Source organism: Pongo abelii, chromosome 5 (genome assembly GCF_028885655.2).
Source record: "Pongo abelii isolate AG06213 chromosome 5, NHGRI_mPonAbe1-v2.0_pri, whole genome shotgun sequence".
Lineage (NCBI taxonomy): Eukaryota > Metazoa > Chordata > Mammalia > Primates > Hominidae > Pongo > Pongo abelii.
Genome location: NC_071990.2, coordinates 139,962,744 through 139,986,192, shown reverse-complemented (window position 1 = coordinate 139,986,192; position 23,449 = coordinate 139,962,744). Strand labels below are relative to the sequence as shown.

The window sequence follows — 23,449 nt, the reverse complement described above, 5'->3', positions numbered from 1 at the left end:
TGAGCATTGAGCCTCTGGTTTGATTTTCCTAGTAAGGCTCAGCAGGAAAAAAAAATGGCAATTTCAAATCCAGAGTGCAGCCCAACACGCATAGAGGTGGAATGTTAGCACCATGAGCTGCTGGCTTGAAAATTGATTTAATCCCTTTAGTCATAGTCTTGTGGGCACTCAGCATGTTCTAAAACTTGAGGACAAAATACTTAAGTTAATATGTACATATGAATATGTTCTATCATCTGCTATGTGGGACAACAACTCTTCCACCTGGAAGATAAGTGTAGAGGATAAACATACTTAAATAATTTTTACAAACTGGCTTTGTACTGGTGTTTGAGCTATCCAAGTTTATTTCTTTTTTTTAATTTAAAAGAGTTTAATTGAGCAATGAACAATTCATGAATTGGGCAGCCTCCAGAAGGCAGAGTATGCCCACAGACTTTCAAGTTTATTTCTAAATAGTAACCATGACTGGCTGAATGCCATTTTTCAATTAAAGGCAGTGACTAATTCAACAGATATTTATTGAATAACTGCTTTGTGCCAGGCATTAGCTGAGTGCCATAGGGGATGCTAAAGTACATGCATCACAGTCTGTACCCTCAAAAAATGTATAATCCAGTAGAAGAGACAGACTTTTTTTAGGTCATGATGCAAGATCAAGCATTTGGTGCCTTCAATGACGTGTGTCTTAGGTGTTCATCCTCAAATGGTTTGTTTCTTAATTTTCTGGGAGCTTGGGTGATTTTATCTTTTGTCTAGGAAGCAAAACTGGAGACTAAATGCAACTTTATTTTATTTTATTTTATTTTTTGATACGGAGGTCTCACTCTGTCGCCCATGCTGACGTGCAGTGGCGCAATCTCAGCTCATTGCAACCTCTGCCTCCCAGGCTCAAGCGATCCTCCCACCTCAGCCTCCTGAGTAGGTGGGACTACAGGCGCATGCCACCACACCCAGATACCTTTTCTGTATTTTTGGTAGAGACGGGATTTTACCATGTTGCTTAGGCTGGTCTTGAACCCCTGAGTTCAAGTGATCCACCCACCTCAGCTCTCCAACGTGCTGGGATTATAGGTATGAGCCACCACACTGGCCTAAGCGTAACTTTCTATTAATGTTTTGTCTGTTCTTAATGTCATGATACAAGGAAGTTTTTTCTTCTGCTTCAGGGAACTAATGAAGCACTGCAGTTGTGACTTGCCCCTCACATGTGCCATTTATGCCATTGCACTTAGTGACCCAGTTTTTCACAGCATTGGCACCTTCTGGTATTCAAGGGTCTTCTCTCAGTCATTTCTGTTTTTCTCCATTAGCGACAAGGTTGTAAGCATTTGTAAGTTTGCAAGCATTTATTTAAGTTTGTTCCTCAGTAGGGGAAATGTGTTTTGATCATTCAGATGTTTTATTCTCTGTTTTGATTAGATAAGGTTCCCAATTTTTTCTTACCAAAATAGAAGTTACATTGTCCACAACATACCTACATTGAATGTGTGTCAATAATGCTAAAAGTAAACGTTTTATGCTTTTATGCATAAAATGATAGAAGTTTGTAATGTGTATGTATATATACATATATATATGTATATTTGAAAATAACTTTTTGAGGAGAATAACCATTCAAAAAGGTCAGTGCTGTAAGACTTTAAACTGGCAGGTAATTTAAAACAGATCAATCAATAACAGATGTTGTTATATGCTTTATTATTTTATGGTTTCTCATGATGTGTTAATCAAACACACCTACACTCTAGAAGGAAAAAAAGAAGTCCCATGATGTGGCATTCCAGGTTTGATTGCAAAATCACCTGAAATGTCTGAATTAAGATCAACTTTTAAAAGTAATTGTGAAATAGGAGGAATTCATCTTTAACAACAGCAGTGCTACTGGGTCTCATTGTGGTAAAAGTACTTTATCATTATAAGGCGTTTCATTTTTCACTGTAGTTGTATGTCACACCACAACAATTACCACAGTCTATCCAAATTGTCAGCCTCCTTGATTGAAGAAAAAGCTTTTCATTCAAGAAATCTTTATTAAGTTACTTATTTCATCACACAAGGCAAGAAATTCATGTTGATCTCTGCAAGATGACCAGATGAATGAAATATACTCATTACCATCACCACCTACACGTTAATGTAGAGTGGTTTTGGTGATCAGAGGATATATATGAAACACTTCCAAAATTTTGTTTTGTTAAATAACACAGAGTGACTCTTCCAGTGTGTTATTAAATTTGCATTTGCTACTCCAGCTCATTTGAAAATGAGATCAAGGTGCTTCCTTTGGAAGGTAGAACTTGGAAAACAGCCTTAGTGTGATAATGTGCTTTCCTTCCTTTTTTGCCCTTCAGCATTCATCATCATATGACTGGCTAACATTATTAATACCTTCTTATCATTTTACAACAAGCTTCTGGAAGAAAGTGCATGGTGTCAGCTTGCTTGAAAATAACATTGCTTTGCTTGTTCTACTACTCTACATTAGGGGAGAATTTCGATCGCCAGGCCAGCCTTCGGCGGTCTCTAATTTACACAGACACTCTGGTAAGACGACCGAAGAAAGTCAAAAGGAGAAAGACTATTACAGGAGTCCCTGACAACATACAGAAGGAGCTAGGTATGGCTCATCAGAACTGTATTCTGTTGCCCCTCACTGCCGCTCGGCCTTACTGTGCTAACCTCATTCGTGGTGCTTATAAAATCGATACATTCTGATAGCCGTTTGGTGCCCCAACGGGCCAGCTTCCTTCCTGAATGAGGCATTAGGTGCAAATCTTAACATCCCATGGAGAGAGAGAGTTGATTGAATTTTGGGGAGAAGGTACAAGGAGAAGGAAGAGCTTACATGAAAACGATTAACTGGGATGATAGAAATTCATAGTTACCTCATCATTGCTATGTGACATGGAACATTGGTTATTCCGACAATTAAATTTACTTGTCATTTAGATCTTAAGTTTTCATGAAACAGAAGTCATTCTAGGATGTCACATTATGAATATGGACTTTCACTATAACTATAGTGACACTACTGGTGGCATTTTGTCATCAGAAACAACAGTCTGGGATTATTGGTAAATGTCGATAAGATAGAAAATAGTCATTTATATTGGATGGTGCCTTTATTACTTTCAGTGAAACAATTTCATAGCTTCTTTATTCTTAATTCTTTTTGTTCAACCTGTGTTTGGCTGGTGAAGAGGGTTGTTTAATTACTTACCCATTTTGTTTCTGGTTATCTTTATAAATGCTTTGGATAATCCTTTCATTTTCCACTTTCTAGATTAACTTCCTCTCACTGTTTTCTAATAGGGCCCATAATAGCAGAAGGTCTGCAGAGGCACCATAGCATAGCTCTTGGGTTAGGACTAAGGACTCCAGTGCCAGCCCGCTTGGTTGAACCCTAACTCTGCCACTTGCTCTCTGGGTGACCTCAGTTAACTTCATCTCTCTGAGTCTACTTCCTCATTTAACAAACGGGCTTGGTGATGTTAATAGAACCTACCTCTTAGGGTTGTTTGAGGACAATTTGTGCATGTAAGGCCCTTGGTACTTGGTTAGTATGTGGTACTACCATAAACGTAATAGCTAGTGTGGCCATTATTATAGGAAACTTAATACTACCTGTCTTGAAATGTGTCCTTTCATCTTTGGCCAACCTATGGACTTATTTCCTAATAGTTACTTTCACCTGATGTTTTTATTTACTCTCAAAAGTTACACTCTAGAAACTCAGAGTCATTATTTCTAAAGTTTGCAGTTAGTCTTTTAGTCAAAATGAGTTTAACCAGCAATAGTGATGTATCTGTGATAGCACCTTGAGGTTGTATGTCAGCTTCTGGGTGCTACAGACATTGTGCTTCTGTATTTGTTTTCCCAAACATCCCTGACTGAATGCCTTGTATTAGAGGGCACAGACTCACTTTTCTTTAGCTGGCATTTTCTCCTTTACTGCCATCCACTTGTATAGTATATATGCTCTGCCTTCTATGCTGTAGCAACAGTCAGATGAGAATAGCAATGCTCTGCCTTTGCTGCAGGCAGCCACAGTGACCCAGATGGTATACAGGTGTTCGTCCTGTTCTGTCATGGATTGGTTTATTACAAACAAAGGCAAGACTGCAGCAGCTCCCGTGGGATTGTGGTCTGTCTTTGGTTCGTGCCCCGCAAGCTGCTGCTATTAGTGGCCTGGTTCCTCTGTGGCTACCTGAGGTCTCCAGGCACCTTCCCTCAACCTACCTTAAGGAAACTTGTGCTTTCTGTCTCTCCTCTCAGTTTATGCCTTATTCTTTCAGACTCTTTTTTCCATTCTTGAAGTGACAGCTACCTAATTTGGAAACTAATCTGCACTCATATGTTCAGTAGATAGTTAATGGAGTAATTTCCTAAAGCACTCCAGCAACATTTATACTTTAACTGGTCTTTTTAGGAGATGTGCCTTCAAGGAGTGACTTTAAAGACAGGCATTTAGGCCCTTTGTAAGATCAGAAGGATAGTGTGGCCCAAATAAAGATGCACATACACATAAGTATTCCATATGCATTGTCTATATGCGTATGTAATATGACATCTAGAATGAGAGTTACAAATTTTTATCACTTTTATTACTGAACCAACCAGTATGGAAGCCAATAACTCAGTTGTTTCTTTGATCTTACTAGAATGTTCTGGCCAGCTAGATAAATCATATCTTTTGTAATTTTAGTATTTTTTAAATCAGTGATTAAAATCTCTGGAATCCACGTTCATTTCTTTTACATGTGACATGGAACTGCCACTAATCCTGGAGGCAAGAAAATAGCTTTCCCCACATCATCTGGGTTGTGACAGTTGCCAGACACGAGACAGTCAATATCATTGTGGTCGATGACATGACCTGGATTAGAACTGGAGGTCAACGAGACAACTGTATCTAAGAGCTAGTTAAAAAAAAAAAAAGATAATTAGACAAGGACTCTAGTTTTGTAGATAGGCTAGTTTGGAGGATTACTGGATAGAATGAGGAGTTAACATTTATATACAGTTTTATTTAGCAAAAATATTGGATTACATATTTATTTGTTCTGTCCTTTCAGGACTTCTGGTTGATCTTGCCTTTTTTCCCAGTATTTTACACTTATAAGGACTCTGGTTTGGAAGTCTTAAACTACCAAAGTAGTATATCTAGGTAATGATTATCAAATCATACCTGGGTAATGATGATCAAAAATAGACACTTTACATTTTCTTTAAAATTAATTTTCTTCTAGATATAAGACATACAGGGCTTCCCCTTACAAACAAATTAGACAAAAAAGAAAACGATGGCCCAAAGGAATGGCATTCACTAGGAAAGATGCACCCTGTCCAAAAGACATTGCCCAAGTTGCCAGGGGCTTTGGATTTTTTAAAAAATCTAACCATAGAGAGGTACTTCCATGAATTAGAAAGGTATATTATGCTTAATTATATGCAGTTTTTATTTCAAAATCCATAAATAATAGACTCTGGAGACTAGCCAATATATAACACTTTAAAATCAAGGTATGATATTTAATGCTTACTTCCAAAACTTATAAACTAAAATTTGTTGCCTTTCGTTTCAGTGAATTGGACATTTTGAATTTTTTCTTTTATCTTAAATCTGTACAGAAATGTATCTGAACATCATATTATGAGGTTTCATCTTTTAGAATCAGATAGGATTATTTTGTTGATATATATATTACGCTTGGCTACTGAACTTATCCCCATACATATTCTCTAAGCAGAAAAGGCCTCATCTAAAGGAATCCCTTTATGAATAATTTTTGGTAGTTTATACTAAGAAACTATCTACTTGACAAGACTTTTTAAAAACTCATAGCCTAAACCTTAAATAAACTAACTTGTAAATACTCAGCATCCTTAATTATATATATTTTTTAGAAATTCAAAATATGATTAATAAAAGAAAAAGTATAAAGAATTATTTCTGTACATTATGTCTTAAAATCAGATAAATCCCATCAAGTTTGAGCAGCACCTAAGTGGTCTACACTTGTTTGTAGTTGTCTTTTTGTAGTTTGTTCTGTCCTTTAATCTGTAAAGACATACCTCAGGGATATTGCAGCTATAGTCCAGACCACTACAATAAAGTGAATATTGCAATACAGCAAGTCACACGAATTTTTTGGTTTCCAGTGCCTATAAAAGTTATGTTTACACTGTGCTGTGGTCTACTAAGTTTGCAATAGCATTATGTTAAAAAAAAAATGTACGGTGTAAAAATACCTGATTGCTAAAAAATACTAAGGATCATCTGAGCCTACAGACAGTTGTAATCTTTTTGCTGGTGAAGGGTCTTGCCTCGATGTTGATGGCTGCTGACTGATCAGGGTGGTGGTTGCTGAAGGTAGGAATGACTGTGGCAGTTTCCTAAAATAAGACAACAGTGACATTTGCCACACTGACAGATCCTTCCTTTCTTGAAAGATTTCTCTGTAGCACGTAATACTGTTTATTAACATTTTACCAACAGTAGAACTACTTTCAAAATTTGAGTCAATCTCTCAAACCTTGCTGCTGCTTTATCAACTAAGTTTATGTAATATTCCGAATCCTTTGTTGTCATTTTAACAATGTTCACAGCATCTTCACTAGTAGAGTCCATCTCAAGAAAGCATTTTCATTGCTCATCTGTAAGAAGCAATGCCTCGTTGTTCAAGTTTGATCATGAGATTGCAGCAATTCAGCCACATCTTCAGGATCCACTTCTAACTCTAGTTCCTTGCTGTTTCTGCCACATCTGGAGTCACTTCCTTCACTTCAGTCTTGATCCTCTCAAAGTTATCTATGAGAGCTGGAATCAGTTTCTTCCAGACTCTTACTAATGTTGATATTTTGACCTTCTCCCATGAATTAAAGTTGTTCTTACTGTGCTAGAGTAGTGAATCCTTTTCAGGTTTCCAACTTACTTTGCTCAGATCTGTCAGAGGAATCACTATCTATGGCAGCTTTGGCCTTACAAAATGCATTACAAAATTAAGATTTGAAAGTCAAAATTACTCTTTAAGCCATGGGCTGCAGAATGAATGTTGTGTTAACAGGCATGAAAACATTTATGTCTTTGTACATCTTCATCAGAGCTCTGCGGTGACTAGGTGCATTGTATTTGTGTGTGTGTGTGTGTGTGTGTGTGTGTGTGTGTGTGTATATACACATATTTGTGGTTTTTTTTTTTTGAGACAGAGTTTCACTCTTGTTGCCCAGGCTGGAGTGCAGTGGCGCGATCTCAGCTCACTGCAACCTCCGCCTCCTGGGTTCAAGCAATTCTCCTGCCTCAGCCTCCTGAGTAGCCGGGATTACAGGCATGCGCCACCACGCCTGGCTAGTTTTTTTGTATTTTTAGTAGAGACAGGGTTTCTTTATGTTGTCCAGGCTGGTCTTGAACTCCTGACCTCAGGGGATCTGCCTGCCTTGGCCTCCCAAAGCGTCGGGATTATGGGCGTGAGCCACTGCCCCCCGGCCTAGGTGCACTGTAAATGAAAGAAATCTTTTTTTTTCTGAGCAGTAGATCTCAACTGTGGACTTAAAAGTATTCAGTAAATCATGCTGTAAGCTGACATGCTGTCATCCAGGCTTTGTTGTTCCATTTACAGAGCACAGGCAGACTATTTAGCATAATTCTTAAGGACTCTAGGATTTTCAGAATGGTAAAGAACATTGGCTTCAACTTAAAGTCACCAGCTACTTTGGCTATAACAAGAGTCAATTTGTCCTTTGAAGCTTTGAAGACAGGCATTGACTCCTCCTTTTGTAGCTTTGAAAGTCCTAGATGACATCTTCCATTAGAAGGTCATTTCATCTACATTGAAAACCTGTTGTCGAGTATAACTACCTTCATCAATTAACCTAGCTAGATTCTCTAGATAAATTTCTGCAGCTTTTCTGTCAGCATTTGCTGCTTCACTTTTATGTTATATAAATGGCTCCTTTCCTTCAACCTCATGAAACAACCTCTGCTAGCTTCCAGCTCTTCTTCTATAGCTTCCTCACCTCTCTCAGCTTTCACAGAATTGAAGAGAGTTAGGGCCTTGCTCTGGATTAGGCTTTGGCTTAAGGGGAATGTTGTGGCTGGTTTGATTTTCTGTCCAGACCATTAAAACTTTCTCCATATCAGCAGTAAAGCTGTTTTTTTATTTGTGTATGTGCTGGAGTAGCACTTTTCATTTCCTTCAAGAACTTTTCCTTTGCAGTCACAGCTCGGTTAACTGTTTGGCACAAGAGGCCTAGCTTTTGGCCTATCTTAGCTTTTGACATGCCTTCCTCACTAAGCTTAATCATTTCTAGCTTTTGGTTTAAAGTGAGAGACATGCAACTCTTCCTTTCGCTTGAACCCTTAGAGGCTATTGTAGGGTTATTAATTGACCTAATTTCATTATTGTTGTATCTCAGGGAATAGAGAAGCCCAAGAAGAGGGAGAGAAACTGGGAAACAGCTGGTCAGTGGAGCAGTCAGAACACACACAACATATATCAATTACATTTGCTGTGTTACGTGGGTGTGATTTGTGGCACCCCAAAACAATTACAATAGTAATATCAAAGATCACTGGTCACAGATCACCATAACAGATCTAATAATAATGAAAAAGTTTGAAATATTGCAAGAATTACCAAAACATGACACAGAGACACACAGTAAGCACGTTAGAAAAATGACATCAGTAGACTTGCTCAACACAGGGTTGCCACAAACCGTCGACTTGTTAAAAAAAAAAAAAAAATCACAGTTATCTGCAATGCACAATAAAGCTAAGCACAGTAAAACGACGTATGCATCTATAGCATTCATCTGTTTCCTATCATATTCTGAAACTTTTTATACTGTGAAAATATTGGAGGGTCTGTTGTGGGAATAGAATTTTGGTGGTCCTTGTGATAAGATATATTAGTTTTTCATATGCTTTTTAAGGTCTTTAGGAAATGTTTTTGTTTTAATAAGAAAGTTATACTTAGCTGTAGAGGGTGATAAAATAGCTATATTTATATATTTTTTTTTACATGCCTAGAATGGTTTCACATTTAAAACTGTTACCCAAAAGTATCAGGATTTTGTTTATGCTACCTAAAGACAGTTAAAAAACTACCACTAACTCCATGCAAAAACTAGTACAATTTTGAAAGAAAAAAATGTATTTGTTTATATGAGTTCAACTCCAAGCATTCAAAACTCATTGTTGAATGGAATGAGGTATTTTGAGTGTTTGGAATTGAACTCGTATACACTGATACACCGATACCAGTCAACTTCCCATCTTCTAAATTACTAAATGGCAAAACTTTGCACCTCCTCAAAATGGGTTTTTCTTCTGTCCTGCCCTTTTGCCCATTTCCCTCTCTGTGTGGGATAGCCGTGTGTGTGTGTGTGTGTGTGTGTGTGTGTGTGTGTGTGTGTCTGTCTGTCTGCCTTCAGCGAGTGAGTACTTGAAAGAGGGTAGAGAGAGGAAATAGATCATCTTTGCTAAAAATACAAGTATAAAAATTCCTTTCCATCATCACAGTGAAGGAGAAGGCTTTATGCCAGGATCCTTCCTTCCAGGGTGCCATCTCCTTTGAGGTTGATACAAGCACATTGCTGCCATTTCAGTACTACCCTCTGCCATCTGAGTGAGCAAAAGGCATTCTATATCCAGTCCATGCCCTGGTTAGATTATGTGTTGGGAGAGGGAAGCCTTAGGAACCCCATCAGTCCTAGGGTCACATCTAGGTGTCCACTGACACAGAGGGGTGTGCTTGACTCGCGTTGCTCAGCAAAGCCCGTGTTGAGATAGATACTTTTGGGTCCTTGTTGGATGGAGATAACATAGGGAGAACTATAGTTTTACTACTATTTTTAGAGATTCGATTTGTCTTAAGGATTGACTTTTTTTTTTTCTCAGTACACTTTGGGTAGGTTCTTGTCTTTGTGTTTTTTTTTTTTTTTTTTTCTCATAAGCTCTGTTCTTTCCTGGGTAGCTTGAAATCTAACTGTTTACACTTAAGGTTTACCTCGTCCACGTCCCTCTCTGTTGGCCCTTCCTTGTGTTTCTTTCTTTCTGTCTTTTTTTTTTTTTTTTTTAAACATACTATTCTCTGTTTGGTTGTAAAACTCCAACGAATAAATCATCCTAATTTGAGGAAATGTTCACTGGATCAGTTCCTGCCGGTTTCCCCGACTAGAACACAACAGATTGCTGTTGAATTTTGAATGTCACCAACAGACAGATAATGGCTTCAGATGGATAATGAAATGTTTGGAACACAGATGGGCCTGTAAATCAATTTTCTTTGCCTTAGAATTTCCTTCTGACATAAAGAATTAATGTAATTAACACTGTTTTATACCAGTACCCCTCAAATATGGTATCTCTGTGGCCCTATTGTTCAATTACTACATTCATCTGCCTTTGGGAAAGATGTGTCACTGCTTGATAGATGGTCTGCACAGTCACCCAGTGGGCGAAAGTCTACCTTGAAGACTTTACTGAAAGGTGATTATTTCAAAGTAAATCCTCCTCCGAGCCCTCAGCAGCCTTGATCTTGAAGGGATACCCTGAGAATTCCATACGCAGCACTCAAGCCATAGGCGGATTGGAGGTACAAATTAAGAGAAGTACCTGACATTCATGACAATAATTTTTATTTTAGAGCTATCAGTAACTTTTTAAATGTACTTAGATACCTACAGGAGAAAGGAAATTAAATCAAATGGAAAATTTTTTTTTAAATTCTGTCAGAGGGGTGAGGGTACACGTGATGAACTATGGATTTTATTTTCAGGTAACAAGCCTCTTTCTGCTTTATCTCCAGCATCAGGCACTGGCCAAGATGATGTTGATGGCCACTCAGTGTACACTCCTGATCACTACTCTACACTAGGAAGGTTCGATAGCTATCGGTCTGCTGGGCAGCGCTCAGAAACCAGGGACTCCAGCTGTCAGACGGAGGATGTGAAGGTCGTACCACCTTCCATGAGGAGAATCAGGGCACAGAAGGGGCAAGGCATTGCTGCCCAGATGGGCCACTTCTCAGGTTCCTCTGGCAACATGTCCGTGCTGAGCGATTCTGTGGGGATCGTATTCCCTTCCCGCCTCAACAGTGATGCTGGCTTCCATAGTCTTCCGCGTTCTGGAGCAAGGGCAAACATTCAGTCTCTTGAGCCGAGGCTGGGTGCCCTCGGCCCTGCAGGAGACATGAATGGCACTTTCCTCTACCAGAGAGGTCACCCACAAGCAGATGAAAACTTAGGCCATTTAGGAGGTGCCTCAGGGACTGGAACACTTTTGAGACCCAAATCCCAGGAGCTGAGACACTTCGAGAGTGAAAATGTAATGAGCCCAGCGTGTGTGGTTTCTCCTCATGCAACCTACTCCACCAGCATCATCCCAAATGCCACACTGTCTTCCTCTTCCGAGGTCATCGCTATTCCCACTGCTCAGAGTGCAGGGCAGCGGGAAAGTAAAAGTTCTGGCTCATCACATGCAAGGATAAAATCCAGAGACCACCTCATCTCCAGGCATGCTGTGAAAGATGATCATCAGTCTCCCGGTCGCCACTGGAAAGAGGGCCACACCACCATTCTTTCACAGGCCTTAGACCCTCATTCCCCTGGTGAACCCACACTGTTGTCCCTCTGTGACTCAGCAGTCTCTCTAAATGCTCCAGCAAATAGGGAGAATGGGTCCCAAGCCATGCCGTATAATTGTAGAAACAACCTGGCCTTCCCAGCCCACCCCCAAGATGTGGATGGCAAGAGTGAATCTAGTTATTCAGGGGGCGGAGGGCACAGCAGCTCGGAGCCCTGGGAATACAAATCCTCAGGTAATGGAAGGGCATCCCCCCTGAAGCTGCATTTGGCAACTCCTGGCTATTCCACTCCCACAAGTAACATGAGCAGCTGCAGTTTGGACCAAGCGTCCAACAAAGAGGATGCTGGGTCGCTGTATTCCGAGGACCACGATGGCTACTGTGCATCTGTACACACTGACTCTGGACATGGATCTGGGAATCTGTGCAATAGCAGTGATGGCTTTGGGAACCCCAGGCACAGCGTGATCAATGTTTTTGATGGAAGAGCTCAGAAAAACCAAGGGGACCGGTCCAATTACCAGGATAAATCCCTATCAAGAAACATCTCTTTGAAGAAAGCAAAGAAGCCTCCCCTGCCACCCTCCCGGACAGACTCCCTCCGCAGGATTCCCAAGAAGAGCAGCCAGTCCAATGGGCAGGTGCTCAATGAGAGCCTGATCGCCACACTCCAGCACTCGCTGCAGCTGAGCCTCCCGGGCAAGGGTGGCAGCTCGCCCTCCCAGAGCCCCTGCAGTGACTTGGAAGAGCCCTGGCTGCCCCGCTCCCGGAGCCAGAGCATGGTTAGCGCTGGCAGCAGCATGACTTCCGCCACCACCCCCAACGTCTACTCCCTGTGCGGGGCCACGCCATCACAGAGTGACACAAGCAGCGTCAAGTCAGAGTACACGGACCCCTGGGGTTATTACATTGACTACACGGGCATTCAGGAAGATCCAGGGAACCCAACAGGGGGCTGTTCAACCAGCAGCGGGGTGCCCACTGGGAACGGGCCAGTCCGCCATGTCCAAGAAGGGTCCAGAGCCACAGTGCCCCAAGTGCCTGGTGGTTCAGTCAAACCAAAGATCATGTCACCAGAGAAGTCACACAGAGTCATTTCTCCATCCAGTGGGTATTCCAGCCAGTCAAATACACCCACAGCACTCACCCCTGTGCCTGTGTTTTTAAAATCAATGTCACCAGCAAACGGGAAGGGGAAGCCCAAGCCCAAGGTACCAGAAAGGAAGTCCTCTCTGATATCTTCAGTATCCATTTCCTCATCGTCCACTTCTCTTTCTTCTAATACTTCTACTGAAGGAAGTGGCACTATGAAGAAGCTGGATCCAGCCATGGGCTCTCCCCCGGCTCCTCCTCCTCCTGTTCCCTCTCCTCTATCCCCTTGTCCTGCAGACAGGTCTCCTTTCCTTCCTCCCCCACCTCCTGTCGCAGATTGCTCCCAGGGCTCTCCTCTGCCTCACTCTCCTGTGTTCCCCCCTCCGCCGCCAGAAGCTCTCATTCCTTTCTGCTCCCCACCTGATTGGTGCCTTTCTCCTCCCCGCCCTGCACTGAGCCCCATTCTTCCAGATTCACCTGTGTCCTTGCCATTGCCCCCACCTCTCCTACCTTCCTCGGAACCCCCACCCGCCCCACCTCTTGACCCCAAATTCATGAAAGACACCAGGCCGCCTTTCACAAATTCTGGCCAGCCAGAATCCTCCCGGGGATCCTTGAGGCCGCCTTCTACCAAGGAGGAGACCAGCAGGCCCCCCATGCCCCTGATAACCACGGAAGCATTGCAGATGGTGCAGTTGAGGCCCGTGAGAAAGAACTCAGGCGCTGAGGCAGCACAGTTGTCTGAACGAACAGCTCAGGAACAACGAACTCCAGTTGCTCCACAGTACCACTTAAAGCCATCTGCTTTCCTGAAATCCCGAAATAGCACAAATGAAATGGAGAGTGAAAGCCAGCCTGCCTCTGTGACAAGCTCGCTTCCAACGCCTGCCAAGAGCTGGAGTCAGGGTGACCATGGCAGTGCGGACGAGCGCGGTGGCCCTGTGAGCCGCAGCTCGGGAGCTCCAAGCGCTGGGGAGGCAGAGGCTCGGCCCAGCCCCAGCACCACCCCACTCTCAGACTCTTCACCCAGCAGGAAGCCACCCCCCATTTCCAAGAAGCCCAAACTGTTCCTGGTGGTACCACCTCCACAGAAAGATTTTGCAGTGGAGCCCGCAGAGAACGTGAGCGAAGCCCTCCGAGCTGTGCCCAGCCCCACGAGGGGAGAGGAGGGCTCTGTGCACAGCAGGGAGGCAAAAGAGAGTTCTGCAGCCCAAGCTGGCTCTCATGCCACGCACCCTGGCACCTCGGTTCTTGAGGGAGGAGCTGCAGGATCCATGTCTCCTGGCAGAGTGGAAGCCAATGTCCCCATGGTTCAGCCCGATATCTCACCAGCCCCCAAGCAGGAGGAGCCAGCTGAGAACAGTGCGGATACTGGGGACGATGGGGAGAGCTGCCTATCTCAACAGGACGGAGCAGGTGAGTCTGGCTTCCTGGCTTCTCTATCCTGTGCCCTCTGCCCATATGCAGCTGAACCAGATAGGGTTGTTGAATGCTCACACGTGGAAAGAACCCAGGTAGATCAGATTCCTGTTAAAGCTAGCAGTATGTAGGCTTCCTGTGCTAAAACGCAGATTAAGTTACCAACTTTGCATTTTGTTATTATTTTTAAAATCTAGACCTAAAGGCATGGCAGAAAACAGGGGGATGGAGATGATCTGCAGCAGGCTGGGTATTAAATAGCAATGGGTAACACCTCACTTCCGAAGAGCCGGGCAAAGAAACGTTGCAACAAAATTTAAGAGAGATGCCATGGGCGTTCCATACGTTAACAAAGAATGAGCTCTGGCTCTCAGGCTAGTGTTATTTCCTCCCTTCTTTGTAAACTTCAAACTACAGACCCACGGCATCTCCCTGTGGTTCTCACATTGTCGGGAATGGCAGGGAAGCAGCATATTTAGAAGCTTGGCTGAGGACTGAAATTCCAGTCACTTGTGCGTCTTGTGTGCCTGCCTGCTCTTCTGTAGCTGGGGTGCCGGAGACCAACACAGCTGGTTCATCCTCAGAGGCCTGTGACTTCCTCAAGGAAGACGGGAGTGATGAGGTAATGACTCCCAGTCGACCCAGGACCACAGAAGACCTTTTTGCAGCTATTCACAGGTATTTCAAACTCCTTCCTCTGACTTTAATCTACTGTGTAATTCCTTCTTTCCAAGCAGCACCTCAATTTACTTTTCTTCCTTGAGGTTTCTTCTGTCACCCAATCATAACTCCTTAACTTTACTATTGATTTTTTAGTGGGTTTCTATAGTTTTATTTCCTCTGACTCCAATTTCTGTTTTACTTTGTCTCACTGATTTTTGTGACATTGGGGACAGTGGCTCAATGTGATACGTTCTGGTAGGCGCTGCTCTTCCTGGCAAGGAGCGCAGTGTGGCAGTCATAAGACAGAGTATATTAGCAAGAGTCGGATTAAAGCGACTGACAGTGCAGTCAGGAGGAGGAATGCTATGTTCTGTGGACTTAGGATGCACAGACTAGCTCCATGGGACTCTCTTCCTAAAGATGTTTTAGTTTATTCTAATTTTTTTCATTTTACAGAAAAACCACGATTATACAATGCAATTTCTTTGGCTGCTTAAGTGTTTCTATAAAAGAGTACGACCCTTTAAGCGGGAGCAAAAGAATGATTTGTGCTTGTTAATATACCACTAGTGCCATCTACTGGCCTCAGAAATCGTTGGGTTTAAAAACAAAAAGGGTAAAATTTTCAAAGTAATGGCCTGAACTGTTATACTTTTTATATGTGGTCACCTTTAAGAGTAAATATGATTTAGCACTAAAGTTTTACTTACTGCATCACTTTTCTGATTGTAAACAGCTGAGTACTCCCACAACAGTGTCATTGTAAAAGCTGATGACTGTATATGTGCAACTACGTTGAGCCGTAATGCTGTATAAACCTTTTGCTTCCTTCTAGACTTCTCTACCACGGTATTTCCAGGTAACTCTAATGAATGTCCTTATGCTGCCAAGGCCTTATTTTGCCCTGAATGTAGATCCTTTTTTTTTTTTTAACCTCCTGAAACAAAGCATCCTGTAGAATCATTTGATTCTGTGTGTGAATGATCTTATGTCAGCACTGCTTTCCCAATTCTTGGACTCTCCCTGAAAAGACTATTGCATAAGATGAAAAACATAGTGGTGTACCTACCTGAAACTCTTCATGCAACACATAAACATCTAACTTGGTGCAGGGGGAATGAAGCCGGTGAATTAATGTGCTTGTCAAGAATTATGCTCTTTACGTCGCTCCTCTAGTCTTGGTATAATAGATCCTAAAGACTGCCCCCTTTAACATGGACTGGTTTCTTTAATCTCATTAGAAGTGAAAAGGTAGCTAGTTGTCCAATTATTTCTCAAAACAGAGAAATGATAAATGATGCATCCTTTGAAACTTCAGTGGCAATTCTAGAAGTTCCCATAGATGTTTCTAACTCTTAACCACGCTGGACACATAAGAAGCACTCAATAAATATTTCCTGAATTAAATGAAACCAACTGGTATTTAACCATTAGAAGATTCTTCCAAGACTCAGAGTATTTCATTTAGTATGGAATGCACTGGGTTGCTAAATATACAGGCGTATCTATCTATTTATAATAGCCATCCACAGAGAAGATTTGCGTTTCCTGGTTGTTCTGTGTACTAGATACTTGGTTCCAGTGAGGAAACCCAACTGTTGTGGGTCCAAATTACTGCATATTTTTTTCCAAAAATATGCCAAAGTCCTCTTCTATATTTTGGCAACCTTCTTAAGGTACCGAAAAATGTGTGGTTTCTCTTACTAGGGCGTTACATCAACTGCAGATGTAGAAATCGGTCAGTTGGTATTATTCAGTGCACGTATGAGAGAAGTCAAAGCCAAGTAGGCCTTAGGAGTGGATTGCAGAGAGAGAGTGAGGACACATGCTAATTTCTGTTGTAGCGTTGAGAATAAATTAGCAGACATAGTAAAAATCCATCTACTGTCTGTGCTTTTTTAGGGCTTTATTTTTATGTCCTTCAGCGCTTAAGCTCATAATTTAAAATAAAGAATATCTAAGTTGAAACACAGCTTCCAAATTTTATAATGCAAATTAATTCGCTTCAGATTTAAAGCCAGATGGAAAATGTAGAACACCAGTTGAGGTGTGAAGTTTTTATATTTATTGAAGTAATTAGTTTTAAAATCAGTGTTAACTGTTTAAGCACTTTTTATAGCTGTCTTCATTAAAAATACATATTCGTGTGTGTGTGTATGTATATGCAAAGAATTTGTACGTTTAGATTTAATTATTTTAGTGGGCACCTCCTCTTGAGAGATGACAGTGCTTTCATAAAATCCCATCTTTCTTCCTTTTTTTTTTTTCTTTTTGATACAGAGTCTCACTCACTCTGTCACCCAGGCTGGAGTGCAGTGGCGCGATCTTGGCTCACTGCAACCTCTACCTCCCAAATTCGAATGATTCTCCTGCCTCAGCATCCCAAGTAGCTGGGATTATAGGCGTGTGCCACCATGCCCAGCTAATTTTCGTATTTGTAGTAGAGACATGGTTTCACCATGTTGCTCAGGCTGGTCACCCCATCTTCTTTCTTAATTCTGTGTCTACAATTAAAGGTCGTAGTTTTACTCAAGTTTAGTTGTGACGTGTTTAATGGATCTCAGCATACTCTCACCATTTAAAATCTAAATTACAAATGAAGTCACCAGCCAATACCTAAAAGAATGAAATGAGCAGAGCTGCTTTGGGGAGTAGACCATGTAAGTGGTGAGGCCATGTGCTATAAGCTCAAGTCCTAGTTGTCATACTAACAAGTTACCTTTTCTCAGTTACCTTTTCTGAAACCCAGAGTGGTTGGACTAGACCATTTCTAACGTCTTTTCTAGCTCTACAGTTTCGAGATGTTAGGATGTCTGTAGTTTTGTCAGCCGATCCTAACTCTTATCAGGGCACACTGCTCTTGTTAACTACTGAGCGGGACCATGAAACCTGTATCATAGGCCATGTTCTGCAGTCCCAAAGAGTCTGGTGCCCTGTCCACTCTGGCCACCCTTCAGACTCTGTATTGGGTCCTTAGCATTTCCCAGCCTCTGCTTTAGTGGCATCTCTTTGACCAGAAGAATGGAGATGACCCCAGGAACACCAAGCCCAGGGCAGCCAGCATGGGCCCATGCTGCCCTCTGTCTTGCTGTGTAAGCCACGTAAAAACTACATCCATGTTCTATGTGATATTCAAAGGTTTGTTAAGCACCTGCTTTATGCCTGACCAATTATGGCTATCACTGCATTCACGTGTACTGACAAACTGTGACCTATATACTGTTATTCCCTTTTTGTGATAGGAAAAAATACACAGTCAGAAATGTTAACTTGTCCAAGGTGACAGAACAAGGAAGCTTTAGCAGTGGGAGTTATGTAGCTAGCTTCTTTATTTCACTTAATCTTCACAAACCTGTGAGGTTGGTATCTCATAAGTGAGGAGGCACGGCATGCATGGGTAATTTGTCCCAGGTCACACAGCGAGAGGTGGGAAGAGTCTGGTTTCAACTCTTAATCTGTATGTACAGATATCATACTCTCAACCTTTCCCTGCTGCATATTCTACAATTTTATAGCAGGAAAAGAGATAGACCCACATCTTTATTCTATTAACTGTGTTGAGTTTCCTTAAAGCAAGTTCCCCTGCACTTAGCTAAGAGACACACACTGAGTTGTTGTCATGAAGAGACCAGCAAAGGGCCACTTGGCTCATTGGCTTTATCATCTCTTTGTCACTGGCAATGGAAAGCACATTGAACAGTGAGGACAAGAAATACCTACAGGAAACCTTCAGCTTTCTTTGATTGCCTCTTCATCTTCCCCACCCCACCCCACCCCACCCCTCACGTTTTCTTGATCAGTGCAAGGTTTGCTAAGTCGATCATGAAGCAGGGTCTGGCATGGAGGGTTCGCTTTTGTTTTCTGGAAGGCTGGCTTTTAGAAGTTGGCACGTGGTCCTGGAAGAGCTGAGGAAGACTGGTCTGATGGCAACTTCTAGAATAACTGAGAATGTGAAGCTGAGGAGTTGTTCTAGGACCTGGAGTGGGGTACATCTTAGTACAGGGGATATTCTGGCATGGAACAAGAAAAGGAAGCGTAGAAAGAAAGGAGGGTCAGCATGTGAAATTCACTCCGGATCAGCCCGTCTAGGAGAGATCAAGGAAAACTGGCCATTATTAAAACTTTTGGTCCTATCCCAAGTAAGTTAATACAGTCTCTAAGATTTGTTTCAAATAGGGAGGGTGGAGACAAAAGAAGGGTGACCGTAATTAATGATTATCATAGGTGAGTTATGGGCTCATGCGGTCTTGCAATGAGCTGTTCTCTTTTGTGTGGGTGTTTGAAATTTTCCAAAGTTAAAAATAAATTATTTGCCGGGCACAGTGGCTCACGCCTATAATCCCAGCACTTTGGGAGGCCGAGGCAGGCGGATCACCTGAGGTCAGGAGTTTGAGACCAGCCTGGCCAACATGGCAAAACCCCGTCTCTACTAAAAATACAAAAATTAGCTGGGTGTGGTGGCGGGCGCCTGTAATCCCAGCTACTTGGGAGGCTGAGGCAGGGAGAATCGCTTGAATCCGGGAGGCAGAGGTTGCAACGAGCTGAGATTGCGCCATTGCACTCCAGCCTGAGAGACAGAGCGCGAGACTCTGTCTCAAAAAAATAAAATAAATTATGCATTTATTACTTTTTCTTTTTTTTGAATAGAGATAAGGTCTTACTGTGTTGCCCAGGCTGGTCTCGAACTCCTAAGCTCAAGTGATCCTCCCACTGTGGCCTCCCAAAATGCTGGGATTACAGGTGTGAGCCACTGTGCCCAGTCAAAAATAAATTTTTTGAAAGTGAATCTTAAGTAGATGGTGACCTGAAGATGCGATAAGAGAAGCAGAGTAGTTGTGGCTGACACCCTGTGGTCCCATGGGAATTAACTTTTTTCTTAATGTTGTTAAATCTCAGATCCAAAAGGAAAGTCCTCGGCCGTAGAGATTCAGATGATGACCACTCCCGAAACCATTCTCCCTCCCCGCCCGTGACACCCACCGGCGCTGCCCCGAGCCTGGCCTCTCCAAAGCAAGTGGGGTCGATTCAGAGAAGCATCCGGAAGAGCAGCACCAGCAGTGACAACTTCAAAGCTCTGCTGCTGAAAAAGGGCAGTCGTTCAGACACCAGCGCCCGCATGTCTGCAGCAGAGATGCTCAAGAACACAGACCCTAGATTCCAGAGGTCGAGGTCAGAGCCTTCACCAGATGCCCCCGAGAGTCCGTCAAGCTGCTCCCCAAGCAAGAACAGAAGGGCGCAGGAGGAGTGGGCCAAGAACGAAGGCTTGATGCCTCGGAGTCTGTCCTTTTCCGGCCCCAGGTACGGCCGCAGCCGAACGCCGCCTTCTGCCGCCAGCAGCAGGTACAGCATGCGGAACCGGATCCAGAGCAGCCCCATGACCGTCATCTCGGAGGGAGAAGGGGAAGCCGTGGAGCCTGTGGACAGCATAGCCCGCGGGGCCCTGGGCGCCGCGGAGGGATGTTCCCTGGACGGACTGGCGAGGGAGGAGATGGACGAGGGCGGCCTGCTCTGTGGGGAGGGGCCTGCCGCCTCCCTGCAGCCCCAGGCCCCCCGCCCTGTGGATGGGACAGCCAGTGCAGAGGGCAGAGAGCCCTCCCCGCAGTGTGGCGGTTCTCTGAGCGAGGAGAGTTAGGGCCAAGAACGTAACTCTCCCAGGTGACACGGGGGGGAGATGAGCAATGCAGCACTCTAGGAAGCCTGCTAGGCACCCTTCCCTGGCTTACCCGGGGAGCCCACTCTGCTTCTGTGCTGTGGGCCCCGGGGTTGCCAGCCCTGCAGTGTGAGTGAAGGGTTATTTAGGACTCACTTGGCACTTGCCCTGTGGCTTAAGAACAAGTAGAAGCTTAAACTTCTGAAAGTGCTTCCTGGGGAAGATTTTTTTTTTTTTTCTAAATGCTGGGTGTGTGTGTGTGCATTTTCAACACTTTTTAATTTTTAAAAAATACACATATACACAAACAACATGTACAGAAATAGAAGAAAGCAAGCCAGACTTAAGCTTGGTAGAGTAACGGAGTCCTCTGGACTAGGCGGTAATTGCTTTCAGAGCATTACGTTTATGGAAATCAGCGAGTTCTGTAAGAAAGGAGATGATGTTACTTCAAGAAAGAGGCAGTAGAGTTGCTGGTTCTTAATGCACAGAACACACAGATATATATGCACACGTGTGCTGCTGAGGTGAGGCGGGTCTGGTGAGCACGGAGAGGCTGGGAAGGGGCTAAGTGACTAATTGGTTCAGGTACTTTTTTCTGGGGGAGGTAGACTTTGCTTCTTTTTTGTAAAAATGACAAACATGTAGAAGTGGCAATGCTGTAACCTGGTGCCTGCTGCTGTGCAGCCACGTACACACAATTGTAGCCTGATTTTTAGAAGTGTGGGTAATTTTTTAATGAATTTCCTCCTTGAGTAGCAGCTGAGGTCACTGACAACTGAAGTGATGGTGTGGACATAGAGAGAGGGGAAGGGTTGGAAAGGAGTAAGTGATACACTGCTGGAATTTGTTTCCTGCCTATGAAATAAAATTATTTTTCAGAATTAAATTTGAAAACTTGCACTACAGAACTATGGGTGGAGCTTTTCCTTTTACAACAGTTTTGTTTTTTTTTTTAACCAGAGTTTAAACTTCCATTAGGCAATTTCCTGTCACTTGAAATGTCAACATTTGCTAACTTTTGGATATCCTTTTGGTTACACCAAAGAAAAAGTTACGGCTATTTTTTTTCCTTGAACTGCCTACAGTATCATGTCCTAATTCAGAAAGATTTGTCAAAATCTATTATATATTATCTTACTTTGAAGAAAATGCTGAATAGCTCTTGTTAGTCAAATAAACTGATAAAAATTGGTAGGGCCTGGCTGTCAATTAGCCCTGGGAAATGAATTTTTAGATTAAAAAGGTTTTTTTGCATCATTTGGTTTGTGCATTTTTATATTTGTTTGTAAATAATTGAGTTGCTAATTATCTTCTAATCTTCTCCAATCAGATTTTCAACAATTTTGGACATGGGACACAAGTGTGCAAAGTCTTTATTTTAATGTAATAATCTCATTACCCCCACCCTTACTCCCTTAACTTCCATGTACTTAGACTCCTTTATTTGTTAAATAAACTAGAGTATTGTCTTCTTCATTTGAAGGACCTAGGATGACAATGCGGAGAGTCTTGGTCTGAATCTAGTGCGATTACCACCTGCCAGCTTTTGGGGGGTGTGGAAATACTATCTAAAAGTTGGACTGCACGGGTCAAATCATTATGAGACTTATAAACTAAAACTTTAGATACCCATTTAGAAATGTCTTTGAGGCAAAAACAAACCTAAAGAATGAAGACTCTTTCCCTTCTCTGAAAAAAACAAAACACTGCTCTTCACACAATTGGAAGTCAAGACCAGAGATTTGGAGCAATTGTCTACTAATTTGGCACAAAGATCGTTTGTTCTTTAGAAAAGTGGCGTTGGCTTTTGAATATGAAATCTTCTGATAGCTGCCTAAAAAAGACTAGAATGTATATGGATATCAGAAACCTTTAATACATAATTTATGCAAAGATAAGATAAAGCAACATAACACTAATTATAAAACTATTTTTAAATCCCCATTTTTAATGAAAAATATACATTTGTATTTAATTTGCTTTGAATAAAACAATTGTAAAGTAAGTATTGGAAACATTTCTTTTTGTTTATACATGCATTTTTTTTTTAATAATGAGAGAGGTCTTCTTGTACAGAATTGTTGAGTGTTTTGCTGGATACAAACAGAAAAGCAGTGAGACCAGAAGGTCTCTGGGGGAGGTGACAACCCAAGAAAGGAGGTGGAACATCACAGACACTGGATGGCGCCATCTACAAGGGCACGTGGAAAAACAAGTCCACATCGTGTCCTATGGACTTTGGAATAAAATACGAATAACCTATCGCCTGGCGGTTCAGATGACGTGGCATGTGGAGAGACGTGAGAACTTCCCACAGGCATGGATGAAATACAGGGAGAGAAGAATTGAGACTCATCCCTGAAACATGGCACCTTCCGTGTGGCAACTCTACTCCGTGGGGCCCGCTTCTGTTATGGACTGCATCTTAAAAAGCTCCACAGGGGTATATCTGATGGCTTTCATACCCTCATACTTAAAGTTCTAGATAATCATAGACAGAAGCCCCAGCCCTGAATTATTTCCACTTTATTTTTACTATCAGTGGGGAGAGAAACAAATGACTGTTTGGTCTGTCAGTTGGAAAGAACCTCAATGCGATCTGCTTTCTGCCATCCTACTATTTCCGAAGAATCTTGATTGAACTCTTGCTTTTCCTGTGGGGGTGACTGTATATTCCTTAGGAGAATCACAATGAAAAGGAGATGTTTCTGTGTCTCCATCTTTCTCCCCACCCACCACTGGTGCCCTGCTCTGTGGTGGCATCTTAGGAGGAGAGGGGAAAGAGTGGCTTTCTTGGTTCTGCCATAGTAGGGGTTCAGCCTGCATGCGATGCTGATTCCATCATCAAATGAGCACAGCAGGATAATTTGCTTTGGCAGATGTGAGGATGTTGGGGGAATGAGGGTCATTTGAATGAAACATGGACCTGATTCTTGTGCCACTTTCCTTAATAAGCCACTTGGTAACTGTAATACAGTTTCTCTCAGTTGCCTGCTCTGACCTACCTTCTACAGCGGCCAGCCTTTATTCA

General features: G+C 42.6%; 1 protein-coding gene across 18 annotated transcripts in view; it reads left to right on the top strand.

The window, feature by feature from the left end:
• NHSL1 (NHS like 1) overlaps positions 1 to 22,423 on the top strand; it is a 273,639-nt gene extending 251,216 nt beyond the window's left edge. For 11 of the 18 annotated variants that reach the window (XM_054558217.2, XM_024249052.3, XM_054558216.2 and 8 more), the window contains 4 exons: positions 2,489 to 2,620; positions 10,815 to 14,099; positions 14,648 to 14,780; positions 19,662 to 22,423. In XM_054558217.2, coding sequence (XP_054414192.2) covers positions 2,489 to 2,620; positions 10,815 to 14,099; positions 14,648 to 14,780; positions 19,662 to 20,397 — 4,286 coding nt within the window. In that variant the 3' untranslated portion in view covers positions 20,398 to 22,423. The remainder of the gene's footprint in view (positions 1 to 2,488; positions 2,621 to 10,814; positions 14,100 to 14,647; positions 14,781 to 19,661) is intronic. The other 7 variants (XM_063725003.1, XM_024249049.3, XM_063725007.1 and 4 more) reach the window with 1 other exon arrangement.
• Positions 22,424 to 23,449: the final 1,026 nt, after the last annotated feature.